The 24,461-nt window shown below is 38.8% G+C and overlaps 1 protein-coding gene across 2 annotated transcripts in view; it reads right to left on the reverse strand.

Annotated features, from left to right (window-relative positions):
- LOC106059890 (CCN family member 1-like) overlaps positions 1-24,461 on the reverse strand; it is a 208,481-nt gene that overhangs the window by 22,051 nt on the left and 161,969 nt on the right. For both annotated transcript variants that reach the window (XM_056041221.1, XM_056041219.1), the window contains exon 4: positions 2,771-2,917. In XM_056041221.1, coding sequence (XP_055897196.1) covers positions 2,771-2,917 — 147 coding nt within the window. The remainder of the gene's footprint in view (positions 1-2,770; positions 2,918-24,461) is intronic.

The following is a 24,461-nucleotide window of genomic DNA, read 5'->3' on the forward strand; positions in this document are numbered from 1 at the left end:
TATTTCTAGATCTAGACTTAGAGACTTAGATCTATTTTTAGATCTAGGCTTAGACTTAGATCTTGAATCTAGATTTAGATCTAAAACCAGGTCTAGATCTAGCTAGATCAATGTCTAGTTTGTATCAATCTGAAAGTATAAGGAAAGATTTCAAATATATTGTAAATTTAATTATGTGTTTCCGTTATGTACTGGTCATCACATCTGCCTAACACGCAGAAGGTCCTGGGTTCGAAACTTTTTTTTTGGTTAAATATTTCGGCATTTTTTTTTTGTGAGTCACATCCTGTAAAATAGATATGTATTTTTTAATGATTTTTAAAAGTATATTTTTGTACAGCCTAACATGTTCTATCCTCGACCAATGTCTAGATCTGTCTGTTTGTCTCTACGTGCACCACTTCGGGGGCCGATTGTAAACTTGTGTGGACACACAAACTGTCTTTGTAACCTTGTTAGATTTGTTTTAAGGGATTTTTAGTCATTGTTAAGAAAACCCACTATGATTTTGAGAGGTCAACTTGATGCAATCTTAAAACAAAAACATTGACTTGTAGTTTTAGGGCGTCACAAAGAAACCAATCCATTGGAACCTAAACCTCCAACAAGGACGCTAGGAGATGAAGCCAGCCAGTCAGGGTTCAAGCTCAGAAATAATGTAATGACGATCTCAAGGGGATACCACTCGCCCTAGCGAATTTATCACACAACAAATTAATCTAAAATATGCGTTGACTAGACTGTCCCTTTTGTGAACAATGGTCATTAGAAGATAGAAATTCAAGAAACGCTTACACTCTGTAGGGCGCGGACATAGGTTAACAATGGGTCAATATAGATCTTTATGAAACAAAAATAAAGAATGCAAACAATAAAACGCAGCAATAGTTTGTCTGATAATAGTTGATGATCTGTGTTACTGGTTGAGCTGCCTTGAGAGTGCTACAGATATCTAACTAATCGCATTAGGCGGATACACTTTTTCCATAGCTTAGAACTATAATGATAGAATACAAAAAACAAATTATTGTACAGTAATTGATATTTTGCGGTATAGAATGACTGGCTGAAGGAGCTTGTAAATGGAGCTTCGACTACATTCATTGTGAGCACTAAAAAGTAAAGTAGCAATAAAAAATAAAACTAAAATTTACAAATACAAGAAAACATTAGTTTTGTTTTAAAGACACTACTTCTAGTATACAACTTACAATGTAATCAATACTTTTAAAAACATTGGTTCAAACCGGTTCTCTTTTGAAGTAACGTCTTCAATGTATAAGATAAGATATAGATCAGTATTGCTAGATTCAACAGTTCAGTGAGAAGCTAGAAGCTATTCAGAGCCAATTTAGTTCAATGAGAAGCAAGAAAGTAGGAGGTATTCAGAGCCAGTTCAATTCAGTAAGAAGCAAGAAACTATGAGATATTCAGAGTCAATTTAGTTAAGTGAAAAGCATGAAACAAGAAGCTATTCAGAGTCAATTTAGTTGAGTGAAAAGCATGAAACTAGAAGCTAGTCAGAGCCAATTTTGTTCAGTGAGACTATTCAGAGCCAATTTAGTTCAGTGAAAAGCATGAAACTAGAAGCTATTCAGAGCCAATTTAGTTCAGTGAGACTATTCAGAGCCAATTTAGTTCAGTGAGAAGCAAGAAAATAGGAGCTATTCAGAGTGTTCAATTAAGTGAGAATTAAGTGAGAAGCAAGAAGCTATGAGCTATTCAGAGCCAATTTAGTTCAGTGAGAAGCAAAAAACTATGAGCTATTCAGAGCCAATTTAGTTCAGTGAGAAGCAAAAAACTATGAGCTATTCAGAGCCAATTTAGTTCAGTGAGAAGCAAAAAACTATGAGCTATTCAGAGCCCAACTACACGAAAGACACACGTGTGATAGATCACTCTGTTACCAGAAGCTTCTTAAGAGATGATATGGGCTTAGACAGATTGATGACTTAGACCCAGATGTCCAAAACATGGGATACAACCATGTAAAAACTATTTCAAAAGTTGAAAAGAGTTAAACCTTGCGAAGGCGTTTGTAAAAACAAAAAAAAATAGAAGTTTTAGGAAACTTAAGAAGTACAGAAAGGAAATAATTCAACATGTTTTATGAGAATGTCATTAAATGAAGAAGATCTCAGCTTGCAGGAGTCCAACAAGAACAAGGGAAATAATTGAACATGTTTTATGAGAATGTCATTAAATGAAGGAGATCTCAGCTCGCAGGAGTCCAACAAGAACAAGGGAAATAATTGAACATGTTTTATGAGAATGTCATTAAATGAAGGAGATCTCAGCTCGCAGGAGTCAAACAAGAACAAGGGAAATAATTCAGTCAATTCTTGTGAAGCACGATAAAAATAAATTCATTTCGTTTTGGTCACACGGTTAATTGTTGTAGAATAAAGTGGTTATGGTTCTTTGCTCTTCTTGTACCAACGAAACATATCAGAAGCTAAAGAATAGCTCTACAATATCTATACAATATCAAAATTCTAAACAATATCTATACAATATCTATTCCATATTTATATGGTTCCCAAATATAAACAAAGTCAAGAACTATTGAACATAGTGTCACTTTAAAAAAAAACTTCTCAGGTGCTACAGCAAAACCAAAGCTTTAAATTTTCAAGCATAAAGTGCCCCTTAATAGCTAAAACAGAATATAAAATGTCCTAAAGATTTCGAAGCTATGAAATATTCATGAAATACCCTACCAAAACAATAGCTGTTAAATGTAAAAAAAAATGTTAGTTGTAAGACAGACCTGAAGGTTTCTGTAGTTCCTGCGGGCACTGATTGACGCAGCCATAGAAACCATTCTGACAGGTGCACAACTGAGAGCAGTGGGGCTGGAACTTCTCACCATCTTGGAACAAAACACCGTCGACATTACAAGGCTTATTGGCTTTACCTGAACATAGGAAATAGAAATGTCTTGTAGAATGTAGTAACATAACATAGGAAATAGAAATGTCTTGTAGAATGTACTAACATAACATAGGAAATAGAAATGTCTTGTAGAATGTACTAACATAACATAGGAAATAGAAATGTCTTGTAGAATGTAGTAACATAACATAGGAAATAGAAATGTCTTGTAGAATGTAGTAACATAACATAGGAAATAGAAATGTCTTGTAGAATGTAGTAACATAACATAGGAAATAGAAATGTCTTGTAGAATGTACTAACATAACATAGGAAATAGAAAGGTCTTGTAGAATGTACTAACATAACATAGGAAATAGAAAGGTCTTGTAGAATGTAGTAACATAACATAGGAAATAGAAATGTCTTGTAGAATGTAGTAACATAACATAGGAAATAGAAATGTCTTGTAGAATGTAGTAACATAACATAGGAAATAGAAATGTCTTGTAGAATGTACTAACATAACATAGGAAATAGAAATGTCTTGTAGAATGTACTAACATAACATAGGAAATAGAAATGTCTTGTAGAATGTACTAACATAACATAGGAAATAGAAATGTCTTGTAGAATTTACTAACATAACATAGGAAATAGAAATGTCTTGTTGAATGTACTAACATAACATAGGAAATAGAATATTTCATTTCTTTTAAGTTGTTAAACTGACTGACTGAGAGAGAGAGAGAGAGAGGGGGGGGGGGGGAGAGAGCGCGACAGAGAAGGACAAACTAGAAGCAAGGCAAACATAGACAGATAAGTATTTATTATACATTAGTGAACCGAGCAGATTTAGTAAACAGATAGACAAATAAATAGATAGATAGATAGATAGATAGATAGATAGATGTTTAGTTTGTTTTACATGTTTCTGATGTTCCTTCATAGTTAAAGATAATTTACTTCCTAGTCCAAACCTCACGCAAGACATCGGTGGATGGGTGCAGACAGGGTTTGAACCGCACGACCAGCCAGCCATCAGATAGATAGATAGATAGATAGATAGACAGATAGATAGATAGATAGATAGATAGATAGATAGATAGATAGATTAGAAATTTCCTAACCATAGTCAGTTGACGTTACTACTAAATTAGTCAAATTCCCGCGAAGAACTCCAGACCGAAGCAGCACATTAAAGATAATTACTTGAACACAAACAAGTGACCAGCGTCCAGTCCAGGCAGAAGACATGAGACTGTCATCGATTGTCGATAGTCTCCGACATTGAGCCGTCAATTGTCCAGCGAGGTGATCAGGTTTATTTGGCCGCAGCGTGATGAGGTGGACTCGAAGACCCAAATCCTTCACAAAGTATATTGCTTAGAGTTGGCAGCTCCTTCCCCTCAAACTTCTTAAGCTTAACTACGTCTATACTCTATACAATACAGTGAACTTACTAAACAAGTTGATACAGGCTTCAAGTTTAGGAACTTAGTTAAAATCAAGATTAAAAACGTATACAGCACTGCGACCATTACAGTATGTAATATGACAATGACAATATATATGACAAAGACAATTTTTGTATTTGTCTATTTCTAAATATCTCAGAAGAAGATTTCTCTATTCATTTCCGTGACATTTTATGAAGTGTCCATTTGATTGTAGCGCCTTTACATTTTGTTGATAAAACTAAATGAACAAATCCAAATGTCAACAAAGTGTAGACAACTCATTAACTGAAGTCTGAACATCTCCACATTGTGAATTTAGAAAGTTAATATATGAACAGATGAACTTGTTTATTTGACTGTATAAGATGTACAGACATAAGATGTACAGACACAAGATGTACAGACATAAGATGTACAGACATAAGATGTACAGACATAAGATGTACAGACATAAGATCTACAGACATAAGATGTACAGACATAGGATGTAAAGACATAAGATGTACAGACACAAGATGTACAGACATAAGGTGTACAGACATAAGATGTACAGACATAAGATGTACAGACACAAGATGTACAGACATAAGATGTACAGACATAAGATGTACAGACATAAGATGTACAGACATAACCAATAGTATTGTAAAAGAATTTCGTTATGTGATTTATATTTTGAGTCTTTTATTAACTAACAAAAACAAATTCAGGGAATTACAAGAAGAGTTCCGTCCAGGGAAATTGTAATCAAACAAAGTTACTGAGACTTACTGAGTGTGAAGACTCGAGATAGATTGATTTGATTCATGACTTACTAAATTTGAAGACTCGAGATAGATTGATTTGATTCCTGACTTACTGAATGGGAAGACTCGAGATAGATTGATTTGATTCCTGACTTACTGAATGTGAAGACTCGAGATAGATTGATTTGATTCCTGACTTACTGAATGTGAAGACTCGAGATAGATTGATTTGATTCCTAACTTACTGAACGTGAAGACTCGAGATAGATTGATTTGATTCATGACTTACTGAACGTGAAGACTCGAGATAGATTGATTTGATTCATGACTTACTGAATGTTAAGGCTCGAGATAGATTGATTTGATTCATGACTTACTGAATGTGAAGACTCGAGATGGATTGATTTGATTCATGACTTACTGAATGTGAAGACTCGAGATGGAGATGATTTGATTCCTGACTTACTGAATGTTAAGACTCGAGATAGATTGATTTGATTCATGACTTACTGAACGTGAAGACTCGAGATGGATTGATTTGATTCATGACTTACTGAATGTGAAGACTCGAGATAGATTGATTTGATTCCTGACTTACTGAATGTGAAGACTCGAGATAGATTGATTTGATTCCTGACTTACTGAATGTGAAGACTCGAGATAGATTGATTTGATTCCTGACTTACTGAATGTGAAGACTCGAGATAGATTGATTTGATTCCTGACTTACTGAACGTGAAGACTCGAGATAGATTGATTTGATTCATGACTTACTGAACGTGAAGACTCGAGATAGATTGATTTGATTCATGACTTACTGAATGTTAAGGCTCGAGATAGATTGATTTGATTCATGACTTACTGAATGTGAAGACTCGAGATGGATTGATTTGATTCATGACTTACTGAATGTGAAGACTCGAGATGGAGATGATTTGATTCCTGACTTACTGAATGCTAAGACTCGAGATAGATTGATTTGATTCATGACTTACTGAACGTAAAGACTCGAGATGGATTGATTTGATTCATGACTTACTGAATGTGAAGACTCGAGATAGATTGATTTGATTCCTGACTTACTGAATGTGAAGACTCGAGATAGATTTATTTGATTCCTGAGTTACTGAATGTGAAGACTCGAGATAGATTGATTTGATTCCTGACTTACTGAATGGGAAGACTCGAGATAGATTGATTTGATTCATGACTTACTGAATGGGAAGACTCGAGATAGATTGATTTGATTCCTGATTTACTGAATGGGAAGACTCGAGAAACATTGATTTGATTCCTGACTTACTGAACGTGAAGACTCGAGATAGATTGATTTGATTCTTGACTTACTGAATGTGAAGACTCGAGATAGATTGATATGATTCCTGACTTACTGAATGGGAAGACTTGAGATAGATTGATTTGATTCCTGACTTACTGAATGTGAAGACTCGAGATAGATTGATTTGATTCCTGACTTACTGAACGTGAAGACTCGAGATAGATTGATTTGATTCCTGACTTACTGAAAGTGGAAGACTCGAGATAGAGTGATTTGATTCCTGACTTACTGAACGTGAAGACTCAAGATAGATTGATTGGATTCCTGACTTATTGAACGTGAAGACTCGAGATACATTGATTTGATTCCTGACTTACTGAACGTGAAGACTCGAGATAGATTGATTTGATTCCTGACTTACTGAATGGGAAGACTCGAGATAGATTGATTTGATTCCTGACTTACTGAACGTGAAGACTCGAGATAGATTGATTTGATTCATGACTTACTGAATGGGAAGACTCGAGATAGATTGATTTGAAAAACTATAAAACACAAAAACTAAACAAGACAAAAACTAAACAAAAAATCTAAACAGCATAAAAACTAAACAACATAAAAACTAAAGAACATAAAAACTAAGCAATTCAAAAACTAAACAACACAAATACTAAAAAAAACATAAAAACTATAAAAAAACACAACTAAATAACATAAAAACTAAATAACACAAAAACTAAACAACATAAAAACCAAGCAACATAAAAATTAAAACAACATGAAAACTAAACAACACCTGACATCAATATTAAAAGACTAGATTATAAATCTCTATTTATTATTTACTTGTGTAACGGGCAATGCTAGCTCTACTAGCTAAGTAATAGTTCACCACTAGAAGGTTATCAGTAGGGAAGGATTGCGTGATTTGTAACTGACTCCGCCCATCCTGATAACAAAAGAACTCTCAAAGTTGAAGAGTTCAGAGCAGGCGGACAAGTCACTGTTCCTTCTAGTTGACATATCCCAATACATGTGTGCCTTTGTTTTAGTCTTGGCTGTGAAAGACGTTCTTGACAATGAGATTGTACAGCAGTCTAACTGTGTGCAGGACAAGACTTGATTGTAATTTATGACATTCTTGTTGGGCTCAAATGTGAACACCTGCTTAGACCAGCAGTTAGAATAGTCTATAGAAAGAGTACATCTAAACTACCTGACTTTGCTAGGGGTGTAATGCTCTGTTGACTAATGTAATAAATAAAAAAATAAAGATAGATGGATAGATAGATAGACAGATAGAGCAAAAGAGAGAACTTGTGTGTGTTTGTGTGTGTGTGTGTATGAGACAGTGGGAGAAAGAAAGAGAACGTGTGTGTGTGTGTGTGTCAGACAGTAAGAGGGAGAGTGAGAGAGAGTGTGTGTGAGAGACAGTGAGAGAAAGAAAGAGAACGTGTGTGTGTGTAAGACAGTGAGAGAAAAAAAGAGAACGTGTGTGTGTGTAAGACAGTGAGAGAAAGAAAGAGAACGTGTGTGTGTGAGAGACAGTGAGAGAAAGAAAGAGAACGTGTGTGTGTGTGTGTGTGTGTGTAAGACAGTGAGAGAAAGAAAGAGAACGTGTGTGTGTGTGTGAGACAGTGAGTGAAAGAAAGAGAACGTGTGTGTGTGTAAGACAGTGAGAGAAAGAAAGAGAACGTGTGTGTGTGAGACAGTGAGAGAAAGAAAGAGAACGTGTGTGTGTAAGACAGTGAGAGAAAGAAAGAGAACGTGTGTGTGTGAGACAGTGAGAGAAAGAAAGAGAACGTGTGTGTGTGAGAGACAGTGAGAGAAAGAATGAGAACGTGTGTGTGTGAGTGAGAGACAGTGAGAGAAATAAAGAGAACTTGTGTGTGTGAGACAGTGAGAGAGAGAGAAAAAGAAATTGTGTAAGACAGTGAGAGAGAGAGAAAAAGAACGTGTGTGAGACCGTGAGAGAGAAAGAAAGAGAACGTGTGTGTGTGAGAGAGACAGTGAGATAGAGAGAAAAAGAACGTGTGTGAGACAGTGAGAGAGAAAGAAAGAGAACGTGTGTGTGTGTGTAAGACAGTGAGAGAGAGATAAAGAGAACGTGTATGTGTGTGTGTAAGAAAGTGAGAGAAAAAAAAACGTGTGTGTGTGTAAGACAGTGAGAGAAAGAAAAAGAACGTGTGTGTGTGAGAGACAGTGAGAGAAAGAAAGAGAACGTGTGTGTGTGTGTGTGAGACAGTGAGAGAAAGAAAGAGAACGTGTGTGTGTGAGAGACAGTGAGAGAAAGAAAAAGAACGTGTGTGTGTGTGTGTGTGTGTGTAAGACAGTGAGAGAGAGAAAGAGAACGTGTGTGTGTGTGAGACAGTGAGAGAAAGAAAGAGAACGTGTGTGTATGTGTGTGTGTGTGTAAGACAGTGAGAGAGAGAAAGAGAACGTGTGTGAGACAGTGAGAGAGAGAGAGAAAGAGAACGTGTGTGAGACAGTGAAAGAGAGAGAAAGAGAACGTGTGTAAAACAGTGAGAGAGAGAGAAAGAGAACGTGTGTAAGACAGTGAGAGAGAGAGAAAGAGAACGTGTGTGAGACGGTGAGAGAGAGAGAAAAAGAACGTGTGTGAGACAGTGACAGAGAGAGAAAGATAACGTGTGTGAGACGGTGAGAGAGAGAGAAAGAGAACGTGTGTAAGACAGTGAGAGAGAGAGAGAGAGAAAGAGAACGTGTGTGAGACAGAGAGAGAGAAAGAGAACGTGTGTGTGACAGTGAGAAAGAGAGAGAGAACGTGTGTGAGACAGTAAGAAAAAGAGAGAACGTGTGTGAGACAGTGAGAGAAAGAGAACGTGTGTAAGACATTGAGAGAAAGAGAACGTGTATGAGACCGTGAGAGAGAGAGAGAGAGAAAGAGAACTTGTGTGAGACATTGCGAGAAATAGAACGTGTGTGAGCCAATGAGAGAGAGAGAGAAAGAGCACTTGTGTGAGACATTGAGAGAAAGAGAACGTGTGTGAGACATTGAGAGAAAGAGAAATTGTGTGAGACATTGAGAGAGAGAACGTGTGTGAGATAGTGAGAGAGAGAAAGAGAACGTTTGTAAGACAATGAGAGAGAGAGAAATAGAACGTGTGTGAGACAGTAAGAAAGAGAGGGAGAACGTGTGTGTGTGTCACTAAGGGAGAGATAATATGTGTGTGAGAGACAATAAGAGAGATAGAGAGCATGAGTGTGTGTGACAGTAAGGAAGAGATAATATGTTTGTGAAAGACAATAAAAAGAGAACGTGTTTGTGTGTGAGACAGTGAGAGTGAACGTGTGTGTGTGTGTGACAGTGACAGAGAGAGAACGTGTGTGTGTGTGACAGTGACAGAGAGAGAACGTGTGTGTGTGAGAGAGACAGTGAGAGAGAACGTGTGTGTGTGAGAGACAGTGAGAGAGAACGTGTATATGTGTGTGTGTGAGACAGTGAGAGAAAAAGTGTGTGTGTGTGTGTTAGAGACAGTAAGAGAGAACTTGTATATGTGTGTAAGACAGAGAGAGAGAACGTGTGTGTGTGTGATAAAGTGAGAAAGAGAACGTGTATATGTGTGTGTGTAAGACAGTGAAAGAACGTGTGTGTGTGTGAGACAGTGACAGAGAACGTGTGTTTGTGTGTTTGAGACAGTGAAAGAGAACGTGTGTGTGTGTTTCAGACAGTGAGAGAGAACGTGTGTGTGTTAGACAGTGAGAGAGAACGTGTGTGTGTTAGACAGTGAGAGAGAACGTATCTGTGTTAGACAGTGAGAGAGAACGTGTGAATGTGTTTGAGACAGTGAGAGAGAACGTGTGTGTGTGTTTGAGACAGTGAGAGAGAACGTGTGTGTGTGTTTGAGACAGTGAGAGAGAACGTGTGTGTGTTAGACAGAGAGAGAACGATTGTGTGTGTTAGACAGAGAGAGAACGTGTGTGGGTTAAACAGAGAGAGAACGTGTGTGGGTTAGACAGTGAGAGAGAACGTGTGTGTGTTAGACAGAGAGAGAACGTGTGTGGGTTAGACAGTGAGAGAGAACGTGTGTGTGTTAGACAGTGAGAGAGAACGTGGGTGTGTTAGACAGAGAGAGAACGTGTGTGTGTGTTTGAGACAGAGAGAGAGAACGTGTGTGAGTGATACAGAGAGAGAGAACGTGTGTGTGTGAGACAGAGAGAGAGAACGTGTGTGTTTGAGACAGAGAGAAAGAAAGTGTGTGTGTTTGAGACAGAGAGAGAGAACGTGTGTGTGTGAGACAGTGAGAGAGAACGTGTGTGAGTGAGAGAGTGAGAGAGAATGTGTGTGTGTTTGAGACAAAGAGAGAGAAAGTGTGTATGTGTGAGAGAGTGAGAGAGAACGTGTGTGTGAGAGACAGAGAGAGAATGTGTATATGTGTGTGAAATAGATGGAGAGAACGTGTGTGTGTGAGACAGTGAGCGAGAACGTGTGTGTGTTAGACAGTGAGAGAGAACGTGTGTGTGTTTGAGACAGAGAGAGAAAACGTGTGTCTGTTAGACAGAGAGAGAGAGAATGTGTGTGTGTTAGACAGAGAGAGAGCGTGTGTGTGTTAGACAGAGAGAGAACGTGTGTGTGTTAGACAGAGTGAGAGAGAACGTGTGTGTGTTAGACAGTGAGAGAGAACGTGTGTGTGTTAGACAGAGAGAGAACGTGTGTGTGTTAGACAGCGAGAGAGAACGTGTGTGTGTTAGACAGTGAGAGAGAACGTGTATGTGTTAGACAGTGAGAGAGAACGTGTGTGTGTTAGACAGTGAGAGAGAACGTGTGTGTGTTAGACAGAGAGAGAACGTGTGTGTGTTAGACAGAGAGAGAACGTGTGTGTGTTAGACAGTGAGAGAGAACGTGTGTGTGTTAGACAGAGAGAGAACGTGTGTGTGTTAGACAGTGAGAGAGAACGTGTGTTTGTTAGACAGAGAGAGAACGTGTGTGTTTTAGACAGTAAGAGAGAACGTGTGTGTGTTAGACAGTGAGAGAGAACGTGTGTGTGTTAGACAGAGAGAGAACGTGTGTGTGTTAGACAGAGAGAGAACGTGTGTGTGTGTTTGAGACAGTGAGAGAGAACGTGTGTGAGTGAGACAGTGAGAGAGAACGTGTGTGTGTTTGAGACAGAGAGAGAGAACGTGTGTGTGTGAGACAGTGAGAGAGAACGTGTGTGTGTTAGACAGTGAAAGAGAACGTGTGTGTGTTAGACAGTGAGAGAGAGCGTGTGTGTGTTAGACAGAGAGAGAACGTGTGTGTGTTAGACAGAGAGAGAACGTGCGTGTGTGAGACAGTGAGAGAGAACGTGTGTGTGTTAGACAGTGAGAGAGAACGTGTGTGTGTGAGACAGTGAGAGAGAACGTGTGTGTGTTATACAGAGAGAGAACGTGTGGGTGTTAGACAGAGAGAGAGAACGTGTGTGTGTTAGACAGAGAGAGAACGTGTGTGTGTGTTTGAGACAGTGAGAGAGAACGTGTGTGTGTTAGATAGAGAGAGAACGTGTGTGTGTGTTTGAGACAGAGAGAGAGAACGTGTGTGTGTTAGACAGAGAGAGAACGTGTGTGTGTTTGACAGAGAGAGAACGTGCGTGTGTGAGACAGTGAGAGAGAACGTGTGTGTGTTAGACAGTGAGAGAGAACGTGTGTGTGTGAGACAGTGAGAGAGAACGTGTGTGTGTTATACAGAGAGAGAACGTGTGGGTGTTAGACAGAGAGAGAGAACGTGTGTGTGTTAGACAGAGAGAGAACGTGTGTGTGTGTTTGAGACAGTGAGAGAGAACGTGTGTGTGTTAGATAGAGAGAGAACGTGTGTGTGTGTTTGAGACAGAGAGAGAGAACGTGTGTGTGTTAGACAGAGAGAGAACGTGTGTGTGTTTGAGACAGAGAGAGAGAACGTGTGTGTGTTAGACAGAGAGAGAGAACGTGTGTGTGTTAGACAGTGAGAGAGAACGTGTGTGTGTTAGACAGTGAGAGAGAACGTGTGTGTGTTAGACAGTGAGAGAGAACGTGTGTGTGTTAGACAGTGAGAGAGAACGTGTGTGTGTTAGACAGTGAGAAAGAACGTGTGTGTGTTAGACAGAGAGAGAGAACGTGTGTGGGTTAGACAGTGAGAGAGAACGTGTGTGTGTGAGACAGTGAGAGAGAACGTGTGTGTGTTAGACAGAGAGAGAACGTGTGTGTTAGACAGAGAGAGAACGTGTGTGTGTTAGACAGTGAGAGAGAACGTGTGTGTGTTAGACAGAGAGAGAACGATTGTGTGTGTTAGACAGAGAGAGAACGTGTGTGGGTTAGACTGAGAGAACGTGTGTGTGTTAGACAGTGAGAGAGAACGTGTGTGTGTTAAACAGAGAGAGAACGTGTGTGTGTTAGACAGAGAGAGAACGTGTGTGGGTTAGACAGAGAGAGAACGTGTGTGTGTTAGACAGTGAGAGAGAACGTGTGTGGGTTAGACAGAGAGAACGTGTGTGTGTTAGACAGAGAGAGAACGTGTGTGGGTTAGACAGAGAGAGAACGTGTGTGGGTTAGACAGTGAGAGAGAACGTGTGTGTGTTAGACAGAGAGAGAGAATGTGTGTGTGTTAGACAGAGAGAGAGCGTGTGTGTGTTAGACAGAGAGAGAACGTGTGTGTGTTAGACAGAGTGAGAGAGAACGTGTGTGTGTTAGACAGTGAGAGAGAACGTGTGTGTGTTAGACAGAGAGAGAACGTGTGTGTGTTAGACAGTGAGAGAGAACGTGTGTGTGTTAGACAGTGAGAGAGAACGTGTATGTGTTAGACAGTGAGAGAGAACGTGTGTGTGTTAGACAGTGAGAGAGAACGTGTGTGTGTTAGACAGAGAGAGAACGTGTGTGTTTTAGACAGAGAGAGAACGTGTGTGTGTTAGACAGTGAGAGAGAACGTGTATGTGTTAGACAGAGAGAGAACGTGTGTGTGTTAGACAGTGAGAGAGAACGTGTGTTTGTTAGACAGAGAGAGAACGTGTGTGTTTTAGACAGTAAGAGAGAACGTGTGTGTGTTAGACAGTGAGAGAGAACGTGTGTGTGTTAGACAGAGAGAGAACGTGTGTGTGTTAGACAGAGAGAGAATGTGTGTGTGTGTTTGAGACAGTGAGAGAGAACGTGTGTGAGTGAGACAGTGAGAGAGAACGTGTGTGTGTTTGAGACAGAGAGAGAGAACGTGTGTGTGTGAGACAGTGAGAGAGAACGTGTGTGTGTTAGACAGTGAGAGAGAACGTGTGTGTGTTAGACAGTGAGAGAGAGCGTGTGTGTGTTAGACAGAGAGAGAACGTGTGTGTGTTAGACAGAGAGAGAACGTGTGTGTGAGAGACAGTGAGAGAGAACGTGTGTGTGTTAGACAGAGAGAGAACGTGTGGGTGTTAGACAGAGAGAGAACGTGTGTGTGTTAGACAGAGAGAGAACGTGTGTGTGTGTTTGAGACAGTGAGAGAGAACGTGTGTGTGTTAGATAGAGAGAGAACGTGTGTGTGTGTGTTTGAGACAGAGAGAGAGAACGTGTGTGTGTTAGACAGAGAGAGAACGTGTTAGTGTGTTTGAGACAGAGAGAGAACGTGTGTGTGTTAGACAGAGAGAGAGAACGTGTGTGTGTTAGACATTGAGAGAGAACGTGTGTGTGTTAGACTGAGAGAGAGAACGTGAGTGTGTTAGACAGAGAGAGAACGTGTGTGTGTTAGACAGAGAGAGAACGTGTGTGTGTTAGACAGAGAGAGAACGTGTGTGTGTGTTTGAGACAGTGAGAGAGAACGTGTGTGTGTTTGAGACAGTGAGAGAGAACGTGTGTTTGTGAGAGAGTGAGAGAGAACGTGTGTGAGTGAGACAGTGAGAGAGAACGTGTGTGTGTTTGAGACAGAGAGAGAACGTGTGTGTGAGACAGTGAGAGAGAACGTGTGTGTGTTTGAGACAGAGAGAGAGAGAGAACGTGTGTGTGTGTGAGACAGTGAGAGAGAACGTGTGTGAGTGAGACAGTGAGAGAGAACGTGTGTGTGTTTGAGACAGATAGAGAGAACGTGTGTGTGTGAGACATTGAGAGAGAACGTGTGTGTTGTAGACAGTGAGAGAGAACGTGTGTGTGTTTGAGACAGAGAGAGAGAATGTGTGTGTGTGAGAGAGAGTGAGAGAGAACGTGTGTGTGTTTGAGTCAGAGAGAGAGAACGTGTGTGTGTGAGACAGTGAGAGAGAACATGTGTGTGTGTGAGAGAGTGAGAGAGAACGTGTGTGTGAGAGACAGAGAGAGAGAATGTGTATATGTGTGTGAAATAGATGGAGAGAACGTGTGTGTGTGAGACAGTGAGCGAGAACGTGTGTGTGTGTGAGACAGTGAGAGAGAACGTGTTTGTGTTTGAGACAGTGAGAGAGAACGTGTGTGTGTGAGAGAGTGAGAGAGAACGTGTGTGAGTTAGACAGTGAGAGAGAACGTGTGTGTGTTTGAGTCAGAGAGAGAGAACGTGTGTGTGTGAGACAGTGAGAGAGAACGTGTGTGTGTTTGAGACAGAGAGAGAGAATGTGTGTGTGTGTGTGAGACAGTGAGAGAGAACGTGTGTGAGTCAGACAGTGAGAGAGAACGTGTGTGTGTTTGAGACAGAGAGAGAGAACGTGTGTGTGTGAGAGAGTGAGAGAGAACGTGTGTGTGTTTGAGACAGATAGAGAGAACGTGTGTGTGTGAGACATTGAGAGAGAACGTGTGTGTTGTAGACAGTGAGAGAGAACGTGTGTGAGTGAGACAGTGAGAGAGAACGTGTGTGTGTTTGAGACAGAGAGAGAGAATGTGTGTGTGAGAGAGTGAGAGAGAACGTGTGTGTGTTTGAGTCAGAGAGAGAGAACGTGTGTGTGTGAGACAGTGAGAGAGAACATGTGTGTGTGTGAGAGAGTGAGAGAGAACGTGTGTGTGAGAGACAGAGAGAGAGAATGTGTATATGTGTGTGAAATAGATGGAGAGAACGTGTGTGTGTGAGACAGTGAGCGAGAACGTGTGTGTGTGTGAGACAGTGAGAGAGAACGTGTGTGTGTGTGTGTGAGACAGTGAGAGAGAACGTGTGTGTGTTTGAGACAGAGAGAGAGAACGTGTGTGTGTGAGACAGAGAGAGAGAACGTGTGTGTGTGAGACAGTGAGAGAGAACGTGTGTGTGTTTTAGACAGAGAGAGACAACTTGTGTGTATTTGAGACAGTGAGAGAGAACGTGTGTGTGAGAGAGTGAGAGAGAACGTGTGTGTGTTTGAGACAGAGAGAGAGAACGTGTGTGTGTGAGATAGTGAGAGAGAACGTGTGTGTGTGAGACAGTGAGAGAGAACGTGTGTGTGTGTGAGAGAGTGAGAGAGAACGTGTGTGTGTGTGAGACAGAGAGAGAGAATGTGTATATGTGTGTGAAACAGATGGAGAGAACGTGTGTGTGTGAGACAGTGAGCGAGAACGTGTGTGTGTGTGAGACAGTGAGAGAGAACGTGTGTGTGAGAGACACTGAGAGAGAACGTGTGTGTGTGTGAGACAGTGAGAGAGAGAGAAAATGTGTGTGTGACATTTACTGAGAGAGAATGTGTGTGTGTGAGAGAGAGAACGTGTGTGTGTGAGACAGTGAGAGAGAAAGAAAGTGTATGTGTGAGACAGTGAGAGAGAGAGAGAACGTGTGTGTGTGAGAATTAATATGCGATTCAGTTCCCTCTCGAAGTGAAGGACAAAATATAAACTTAAAATATAAATACTAAATGGAAGAACCGAGTTCACTGCATTGACCGGGCTGGAAGAAATCCCCAGTAAACATGTTACTATACACACATCATTCGCCAAAAATCGTTTTTATGGCGGATACCTGCACGGCTGATGTTGTACAGAGAAGGAATATGGGGGATTTTATTAGGTGTGCTCAGCCTTCGACCTCACCTAAAACTCAAGCGTCTTGGATGTTTACAAATCAGCGTCTTGGATGTTTACAAATCACGTCTGCTTGGATCTTCCCCAGAAAGAACAATTTCTTCAGAAAGGACGAGACGAACTTCCGTGAGCCTAAACTCTGGGCCCTACAGTTCTAATAGTTTTCAACTCTATTCTTAAGGCTAATCACAAGAAGACTAAGAAGAAGAATCTCGAAAAAAATGGGTGGTATTTGATTTGTATATAATTCATATACCGTTGGGTATTCAAAAAATCTCTATCAACACTTTAACTAAGTTTTCACGTGTCTCACAATATGGCGGCATGAGAAACAATATGGCGGCATGAGAAACAATATGGCGGCATGAGAAACAACATGGCGGCATGAGAAACAATGTGGCGGCATGAGAAACAATGTGGCGGCATGAGAAACAATGTGGCGGCATGAGAAACAATATGGCGGCATGAGAAACAACGTGGCGGCATGAGAAACAATATGGCGGCATGAGAAACAATGTGGCGGCAGGAGAAACAATATGGCGGCATGAGAAACAATGTTGCGGCATGAGAAACAATGTGGCGGCATGAGAAACAATGTGGCGTCATGAGAAACAATATGGCGGCATGAGAAACAATATGGCGGCATGAGAAACAATGTGACGGCATGAGAAACAATATGGCGGCATGAGAAAGAAGATTTTCAAGTTTTCCTTGTTTCAGTCACATGTCAAACTTCTGCATAAGTAAATCTACTACAGGAAAATAAAATAAACATTGAGTATAGGAAAATACTACAGGAAATATCATCAACAAGGAAGTTTTAAGGGAGAATCAGCACTCATTGTACAAATGTGTAAAAATTAAAGAAAATTATCTCATTGAATCTTTTATCAGTTAATTTACGGGGGGGGGGGGCACCGACCCTACTGACGCCCCTGATCTAGGTATATATGTGTAGTTTACCTATAGGAGGATATAAAAGGAGGATATGGCCTTACAAAGAAAAAAAAAGACAAAGTGAATTGTAAAAACGACGTTTCAAATGTATTTGGTAACTCCTAGACTGTACATTGACTTTGTCATTTTCCAACCAAAAGTTCATCATAGTAATCTCAATTAGTTGCAGCAAGAGAGAAAAGGAAGAAAAAGCGATCTATAGAAATATAGTGGCGAGATAAAGGAAACCTTAAGAGTGGAGTATTATGAAGACGTGATTAAATCTCTCAAGTAGGCCGGTACAATCAATCAAAGTCATGATTAAATCTCTCAAGTAGGCCGGTACAATCAATCAAAGTCATGATTAAATCTCTCAAGTAGGCCGGTACAATCAAAGTCATATATAAATCTCTCCAAAAAGACCGGTACAATTAATCAAGGTCACATAAATACATCTTTCAAGAAGACTGATACAATCAAAGTCACAGACATGGCAACAACGTAAGGACATCACAGACACCTAGTCACGGTGGTTCAACTTAGATTTTGTTTCATCAAACATTTGAACTCAATAACACAATTTGATAAGTCCTGCGATTCCACATAGAAATGTCTGCTAGCTATCCCATTAAATGTTACGACCAAAGCAATACAAGTCTCATAGCTACAGACTGAACTGATTTCCCGGTTACACAGGAAAGCGATGCATCCTCCCGATTATCTTGTTCCTAACGGGCTGAAAGTTTTCTAATCCCATAGGATCAACCAAAAGATTGGCCCAAAGGTCTGAGAAGATTGACCTTTAATGGTCCCTAGTTCTGTCTGATAGCTTGCTGATTATCTAATTTCTGTCAATGAAAACCTATTTCGTTTCAATCCCAAATGATGATCGTTCTAAGTTGGTATGAGAATGCTTGCAAGCAAAAATGTTTATTTCTGGATATTAGTTGATTTCATTGAACCTTTGGAGTGTTAGTTTTACATAGCTCCTATCAACTCTGTCTGTCTGTCTGGTAAAAAGTTTGTACATGTTATTTCTCCCACATCCACCTCAGATCAAGCTGAAATTTTGCACAATTATTTCTTTTATCTGAAAACACAAGTGCCAATTTAAAAAATAACTAATTAGTTAATTAACTGATGGTAATAATTTTTTTTTTGTTTGGTATCTCGAACAAGAGAAAGGAATTTACAATTGACTGAAGTGTTGGTATAAGCTGAATTAGTCCCCTTTATAGGTCGTCGTCTGAGTCTTAGTGAAGAGAAACCTGAAAACTAGGAGGAGACTATAGAAACAATAGATAACTATACACTATTTCATGTTCATAAGCTCTCCACTAGCAGAGTGGTTACCGTGTTGGCTTGAGAAGCCTGAGAATGCTTGAGCCATGAGTTTGTTCCCACTTTTTATATTTCTATAATTGCTATCGTATTGTTAGTCTAGATCTAATACACATTCAATCACATTAAATCAGATGACTGATCCAAATTAATAGATACAAGTACGCTTAATATATGCTTTGTTAAAAAAAAAAGTATTTTAAAAATATGTTCTTGTTTTAAATCTTCCTTTCGCCGTTACAACTTTCCTGTCACAAATGTGCAAATGTTAGACATGTATCTATTGGGTACTAACATACACATTGGAAAGAAGACCGGAAGGAGTGACCAATGACATTCTATTGGCTACCTACATGCCCCCTCACCCTTCCCATTGTGCCTAGAGGCACCACGTGATGCTAATGTGGAATAAAAAAAAAAGATGGACAGTAAAAAAAGAAGAGTTCCACAAGGTCGCCGCTGAAAGATATTTTGGGAACGCGACCGTGCTGATCGCTACAACAGATAAACCGGAAACAGATTCCTGGCTTTGTTTAATTTGAGTAAGCAGTAGCTAATGATTAAGGTCGGAACATACGGACAATCGTTTAGGGGAGGTAATTTATTTTTGGATTTCTATTTTCAATTTTAAAAAAATCACTTGTTAGCGCCCCCTAAAGGGGAATAGACGCTATTAGTTTTGTGTGGTCTGTCCGTCCGTCCGTCCCGTTTAGATCTCAGAAACTAGAAGAGAAAATGAAAATCGAACATCATGATATTTTAGATCATTCAAAGTTCTGATGCAACAGCTACTTTTTCTTTTACAAAAGTAAACCATTTAATTTTACCCCATAGATCACTAGGTCTAAAAGGGGAACTTGACTTAATGAAGATATAAAAAAAAAACAAGGTTACAAAGACAGTTTGTGTTGAAACACAAACTCAAAATCGGCCCCCGAAGTGGTCCACCTAGTCTTCACCAGGATTCAAACACGGGACTTCCGGTTCCATGTGCTTTACCACTCAGCCACAGCATCTCCATATATTCATTTAGCGTACACTTATATTTTTTTAAAATAATAATTATTAACCTTATCCATACATTCAAAATTAAAAATATGTTACATGTAATAAAGAGAAACTAAAAAAGAGTTATTCTCTAACAAAATTAGATAAATTGGCAACACGAAAAAAAAATTCTTGACCTAATTTAAGCTACAATGGACCTTATTCACCAATCGTAAAAAACACATTTAGCCACGTCATAATATTGATAAAACAATGAAAAATAGGTATCACGTGACAGACTTTATGGATAACATAATTTGTATAGAAGATATAGAGAATCACGTGGCTAAATGTTGTTTGTTTACGATGGTGAATGAGGTCCTTACAATAAGACTTTCCCCTCGCAAATAATAATTAATATCTCCATTGTCATTTGTCAAAAAACTAGACATAGATCTAGCTAGATCTAGACCTAGTTTTAGATCTAAATCTAGATTCAACATCTAAGTCTAGGTCTAGAACTAGATCTAAGTCTACATCTAGAAATAAAATCTAAGTCTAGAGCTAGAGTTAGATCTAAGTCTAGATCTAGATCTAGAACTAGATATAGAATCTTGATATAGAATCTACTATATCTAGACTAGAACTCGTATGAATTTACACGTTTAATCTTAAAATTACTAGACCTAGTTATGATCATGAATAGTAGGCTTTTTGTTACCGGGTAATGATGTACTATGCTGTTCGTATCCGATTCATTTCTTATTTTGATATTGTTTATTGTTTACATAATAAATAAATCTGCACCCCTAAGCTCTCAGAAGATAAGTTATTGCATTAAATCTTAATAATTAAACTTTTGTTCAAATTATCAATAAATGTATGATATATATATATATATATATATATATATATATATATATTGTTGTAACTGAACTGTTATGCTGGTCAGTGTAACCCTATTGGCAGGGGCGGACTGGGTATCAAAATCGGCCCGGGCATTACCATATAAACCGGCCCACAAATGGCATGTCATATATTTTCGGTGTGGGCGGGATATTTACCCCACTCCGCAATATATATATATATATTAGTGTGTGTGTATATGTAATTAATCTTCATTACATTCTGATCTTTCATTCGTTCAAACGTTTTTTTCTACCCTAGAATACGCTCTTCCTATGATTAGTGGAAAGACAGTACACACCGCCAAATGGCAGCTAGGGAGCTCCCCCCCCCCCCAGTGAGTCCGGGGCGAAGTCCAGGAACCAAGCATTATTTCCGTTATTTTAAGCTTTAAAAATGCATATTCTGAGGTATCTACAATACAATTAGCCTGCTACTCTTCCGCTAAAAAATTCAAAAACCAAATCTGCTATTCAATGGAGTCCAGCGACTGGTAGAAAATGGTAAAATGCTTTAGTTTTTGTATTGGAGGGGGAAGGGAAACCTCAAAACCCCTTTTGGCTACGCTCATAAAATTTGGTGACTGTAGTTTTCTTAAGTTGGCTGCACTCGGGCAGTAAGTAAAGTTTCCCTTTCAGACAAAGAGGTCTGAGGCAAGTGATGGTTTGAAGACCCTCCCCTCCCAGCTACGCCCATGTGTTATATTATAGGTGTAAGCCTAATTCTCTACAAAATATATAAAGTTTGATAACGCATCGAAAACTGGGTGTATGCATTCGTAGGATTACATAACATATTCTATTTATACATGTATGTTGTCTGAAAACTATAAACAATACAATAGCAGCATAATGAGTTTGAAGCTTTTTGGTATTACTTATAGATTACAGACGTTTCTTCAAAAAATAAGATTGTTACGTCTTACGCATTTCATGTGTCAATCTAGTCATGTATGTTTATCTGTGACTTAAAATATATTAAATCATTGGTTTTCCTGGCTGACTCAGGCAACCCATTCCATTAAAAGATAAGAGAAAGCGGAACGGTTAGAGACGCACTTACTTAATGTGAAAAGCTCTTGCTTACTCCTAGTACATTCTCAAAAACGCGATTTGTATATGAATATACCATGACCCATTATTTAAAATATAAATCTCCATTCATTAAATATCGAATGTGACAGCGCTATATAAATTATTGTAATAATTTTCATCATTAATGACTAACACACTCTTTAGTGGACGAGGTCTTATCTCATATTTGTTCTGCGACAATTACAAGAAAAATGCAAAAGCAGAACATAAACCTATACGCTGCCTTTGTGGACCTCACCAAGGCTTTCGACACGGTCATTCGCGAGAGTTTGGCGGAACAGATACTATAAATATATCTAGATCTGGGCTCTATTTAGTCTTATTTAGACTGTCAAGTGTAAGCCCCTATAATGAGGATATGTCAAAACGGCACATTTTACCATTGTGACCTTAGATGCAAATTTTTTGTACCAATGCGCGAATCTCTGAATGAAGCTGGAGTTATTAATGAAATCCATAACCTTTTTAAAAAAAGTTACTTCCTCTGAATTTTTTCCACTGAAAAGTGGTGCAATTATTTTGAAAAATCTGCTTGCATAGATAATTTTAAAAATTAGATGTTTCGAATTCGGAAAAGAAAAACGTAGCCGTTGCATCAGAACTTTGAATGATCTAAAATATCATGATGTCCGATTTTCATTTTCTCTTCTAGTTTCTGAGATCTAAACGGGACGGACGGACAGACTGACGGACGGACAGACAGGCCACACAAAACTTTTCTTTTCCCCTTTCGGGGGCCGCTAAAAAGAACAACTTGTAATTGAAAAAGTACTTATGTTTGATAAAAATTCATTTTGAAAGATTTAAACTTTAAAAGAAAAATTAATTTAATTGTATTATTATTTATTTTATTTTAAAGCCCAAATATTTTTTTTTTATTACTTTCAACGATCAAAACAAGACTATGGCTTGAATATTCCTGGTCTATTGGTGAATTCGATGGGGGCCGCCTATGTAATCTTGTTATTTTTTATAGTTCTGCCGAAATGTAGATAACCATTTTGTTTGTTGTTATTTTTTCTTTGTATATTTCAATCAATATTTTCTAATGAAAGCAATATAACCTTACATACAAATCAATTAATGAATGCATTTAAGCCAATGATGTTATTACAAACCATAATCAAAAGAATATTTTTAGCACCGAAAAGTAAAAGACACAATCATCCTACTGTCTCGTTTTCTCTTCATATTGATTTAAAAATATTTACATCTGGAGGCATTCATTTAACATTAGCAATAGTAGACACTAACGACTTGAACATGATCACTTAAGGAATGTCAATATGATAGAGACATGCATGAGACATGGTAGAAAGGAGAGGATTAGAGTTTGACTTAGAAGAGATGAGGGATTAGAGTTTGACTTAGAAGAGATGAGGGATTAGAGTTTGACTTAGAAGAGATGAGGGATTAGAGTTTGACTTAGAAGAGATGAGGTATTAGAGTTTGACTTAGAAGAGATGAGGTATTAGAGTTTGACTTAGAAGAGATGAGGTATTAGAGTTTGACTTAGAAGAGATGAGGTATTAGAGTTTGACTTAGAAGAGATGATTGATTAGAGTTTGACTTAGAAGAGATGAGGGATTAGAGTTTGACTTAGAAGAGATGAGGGATTAGAGTTTGACTTAGAAGAGATGAGGGATTAGAGTTTGACTTAGAAGAGATGAGGGATTAGAGTTTGACTTAGAAGAGATGAGGTATTAGAGTTTGACTTAGAAGAGATGAGGTATTAGAGTTTGACTTAGAAGAGATGAGGTATTAGAGTTTGACTTAGAAGAGATGAGGTATTAGAGTTTGACTTAGAAGAGATGAGGTATTAGAGTTTGACTTAGAAGAGATGATTGATTAGAGTTTGACTTAGAAGAGATGAGGGATTAGAGTTTGACTTAGAAGAGATGAGGGATTAGAGTTTGACTTAGAAGAGATGAGGGATTAGAGTTTGACTTAGAAGAGATGAGGGATTAGAGTTTGACTTAGAAGAGATGAGGGATTAGAGTTTGACTTAGAAGAGATGAGGTATTAGAGTTTGACTTAGAAGAGATGAGGTATTAGAGTTTGACTTAGAAGAGATGAGGTATTAGAGTTTGACTTAGAAGAGATGATTGATTAGAGTTTGACTTAGAAGAGATGAGGTATTAGAGTTTGACTTAGAAGAGATGAGGGATTAGAGTTTGACTTAGAAGAGATGAGGGATTAGAGTTTGACTTAGTAGAGATGAGGTATTAGAGTTTGACTTAGTAGAGATGAGGTATTAGAGTTTGACTTAGTAGAGATGAGGTATTAGAGTTTGACTTAGAAGAGATGAGGTATTAGAGCTTGACTTAGTAGAGATGAGGTATTAGAGTTTGACTTAGAAGAGATGAGGTATTAGAGTTTGACTTAGTAGAGATGAGGTATTAGAGCTTGACTTAGTAGAGATGAGGTATTAGAGTTTGACTTAGAAGAGATAAGGTATTAGAGTTTGACTTAGAAGAGATGAGATATTACCAAAAGAACAAATCTAGAGGTCTATCGAGATGTCATCCTCCTTACATTGCTCTATGCTATGCCTCCAAAAAACGTGGACAGTGTAAAGAAGAGATTAACAATAAAACGGAACCACTTCCACATGACCTGTCCCAGAAAAATACTGAATGTTAAATGGCAAGAAAAAATACCTGATACTGAAGTCCTTCGAAGAGCGGGCCTGCAAAGCATACACACAATCCTGATGTAGTCCCAGCTGCGATGGGCAGGCCACATCTGCAGAGTTGAAGACCCCTGCATCCCTAAACGACTCATGTATGGTTAATTAAACAAAGACAAGCGCTCACAAAGTGAACAGATAAAACGCTTCAGGGGTAACCTCAAAACTTATCTCGAAACCTTCAGCATTGACCCAGTCACTTGGGAGACAGAAGCCCATGATAGAACATCATGGCGTCGCGCTGTGAAAACCGGCGCACAAATAGCAGAAGAG

Source organism: Biomphalaria glabrata, chromosome 9 (assembly GCF_947242115.1).
Source record: "Biomphalaria glabrata chromosome 9, xgBioGlab47.1, whole genome shotgun sequence".
NCBI lineage: Eukaryota > Metazoa > Mollusca > Gastropoda > Planorbidae > Biomphalaria > Biomphalaria glabrata.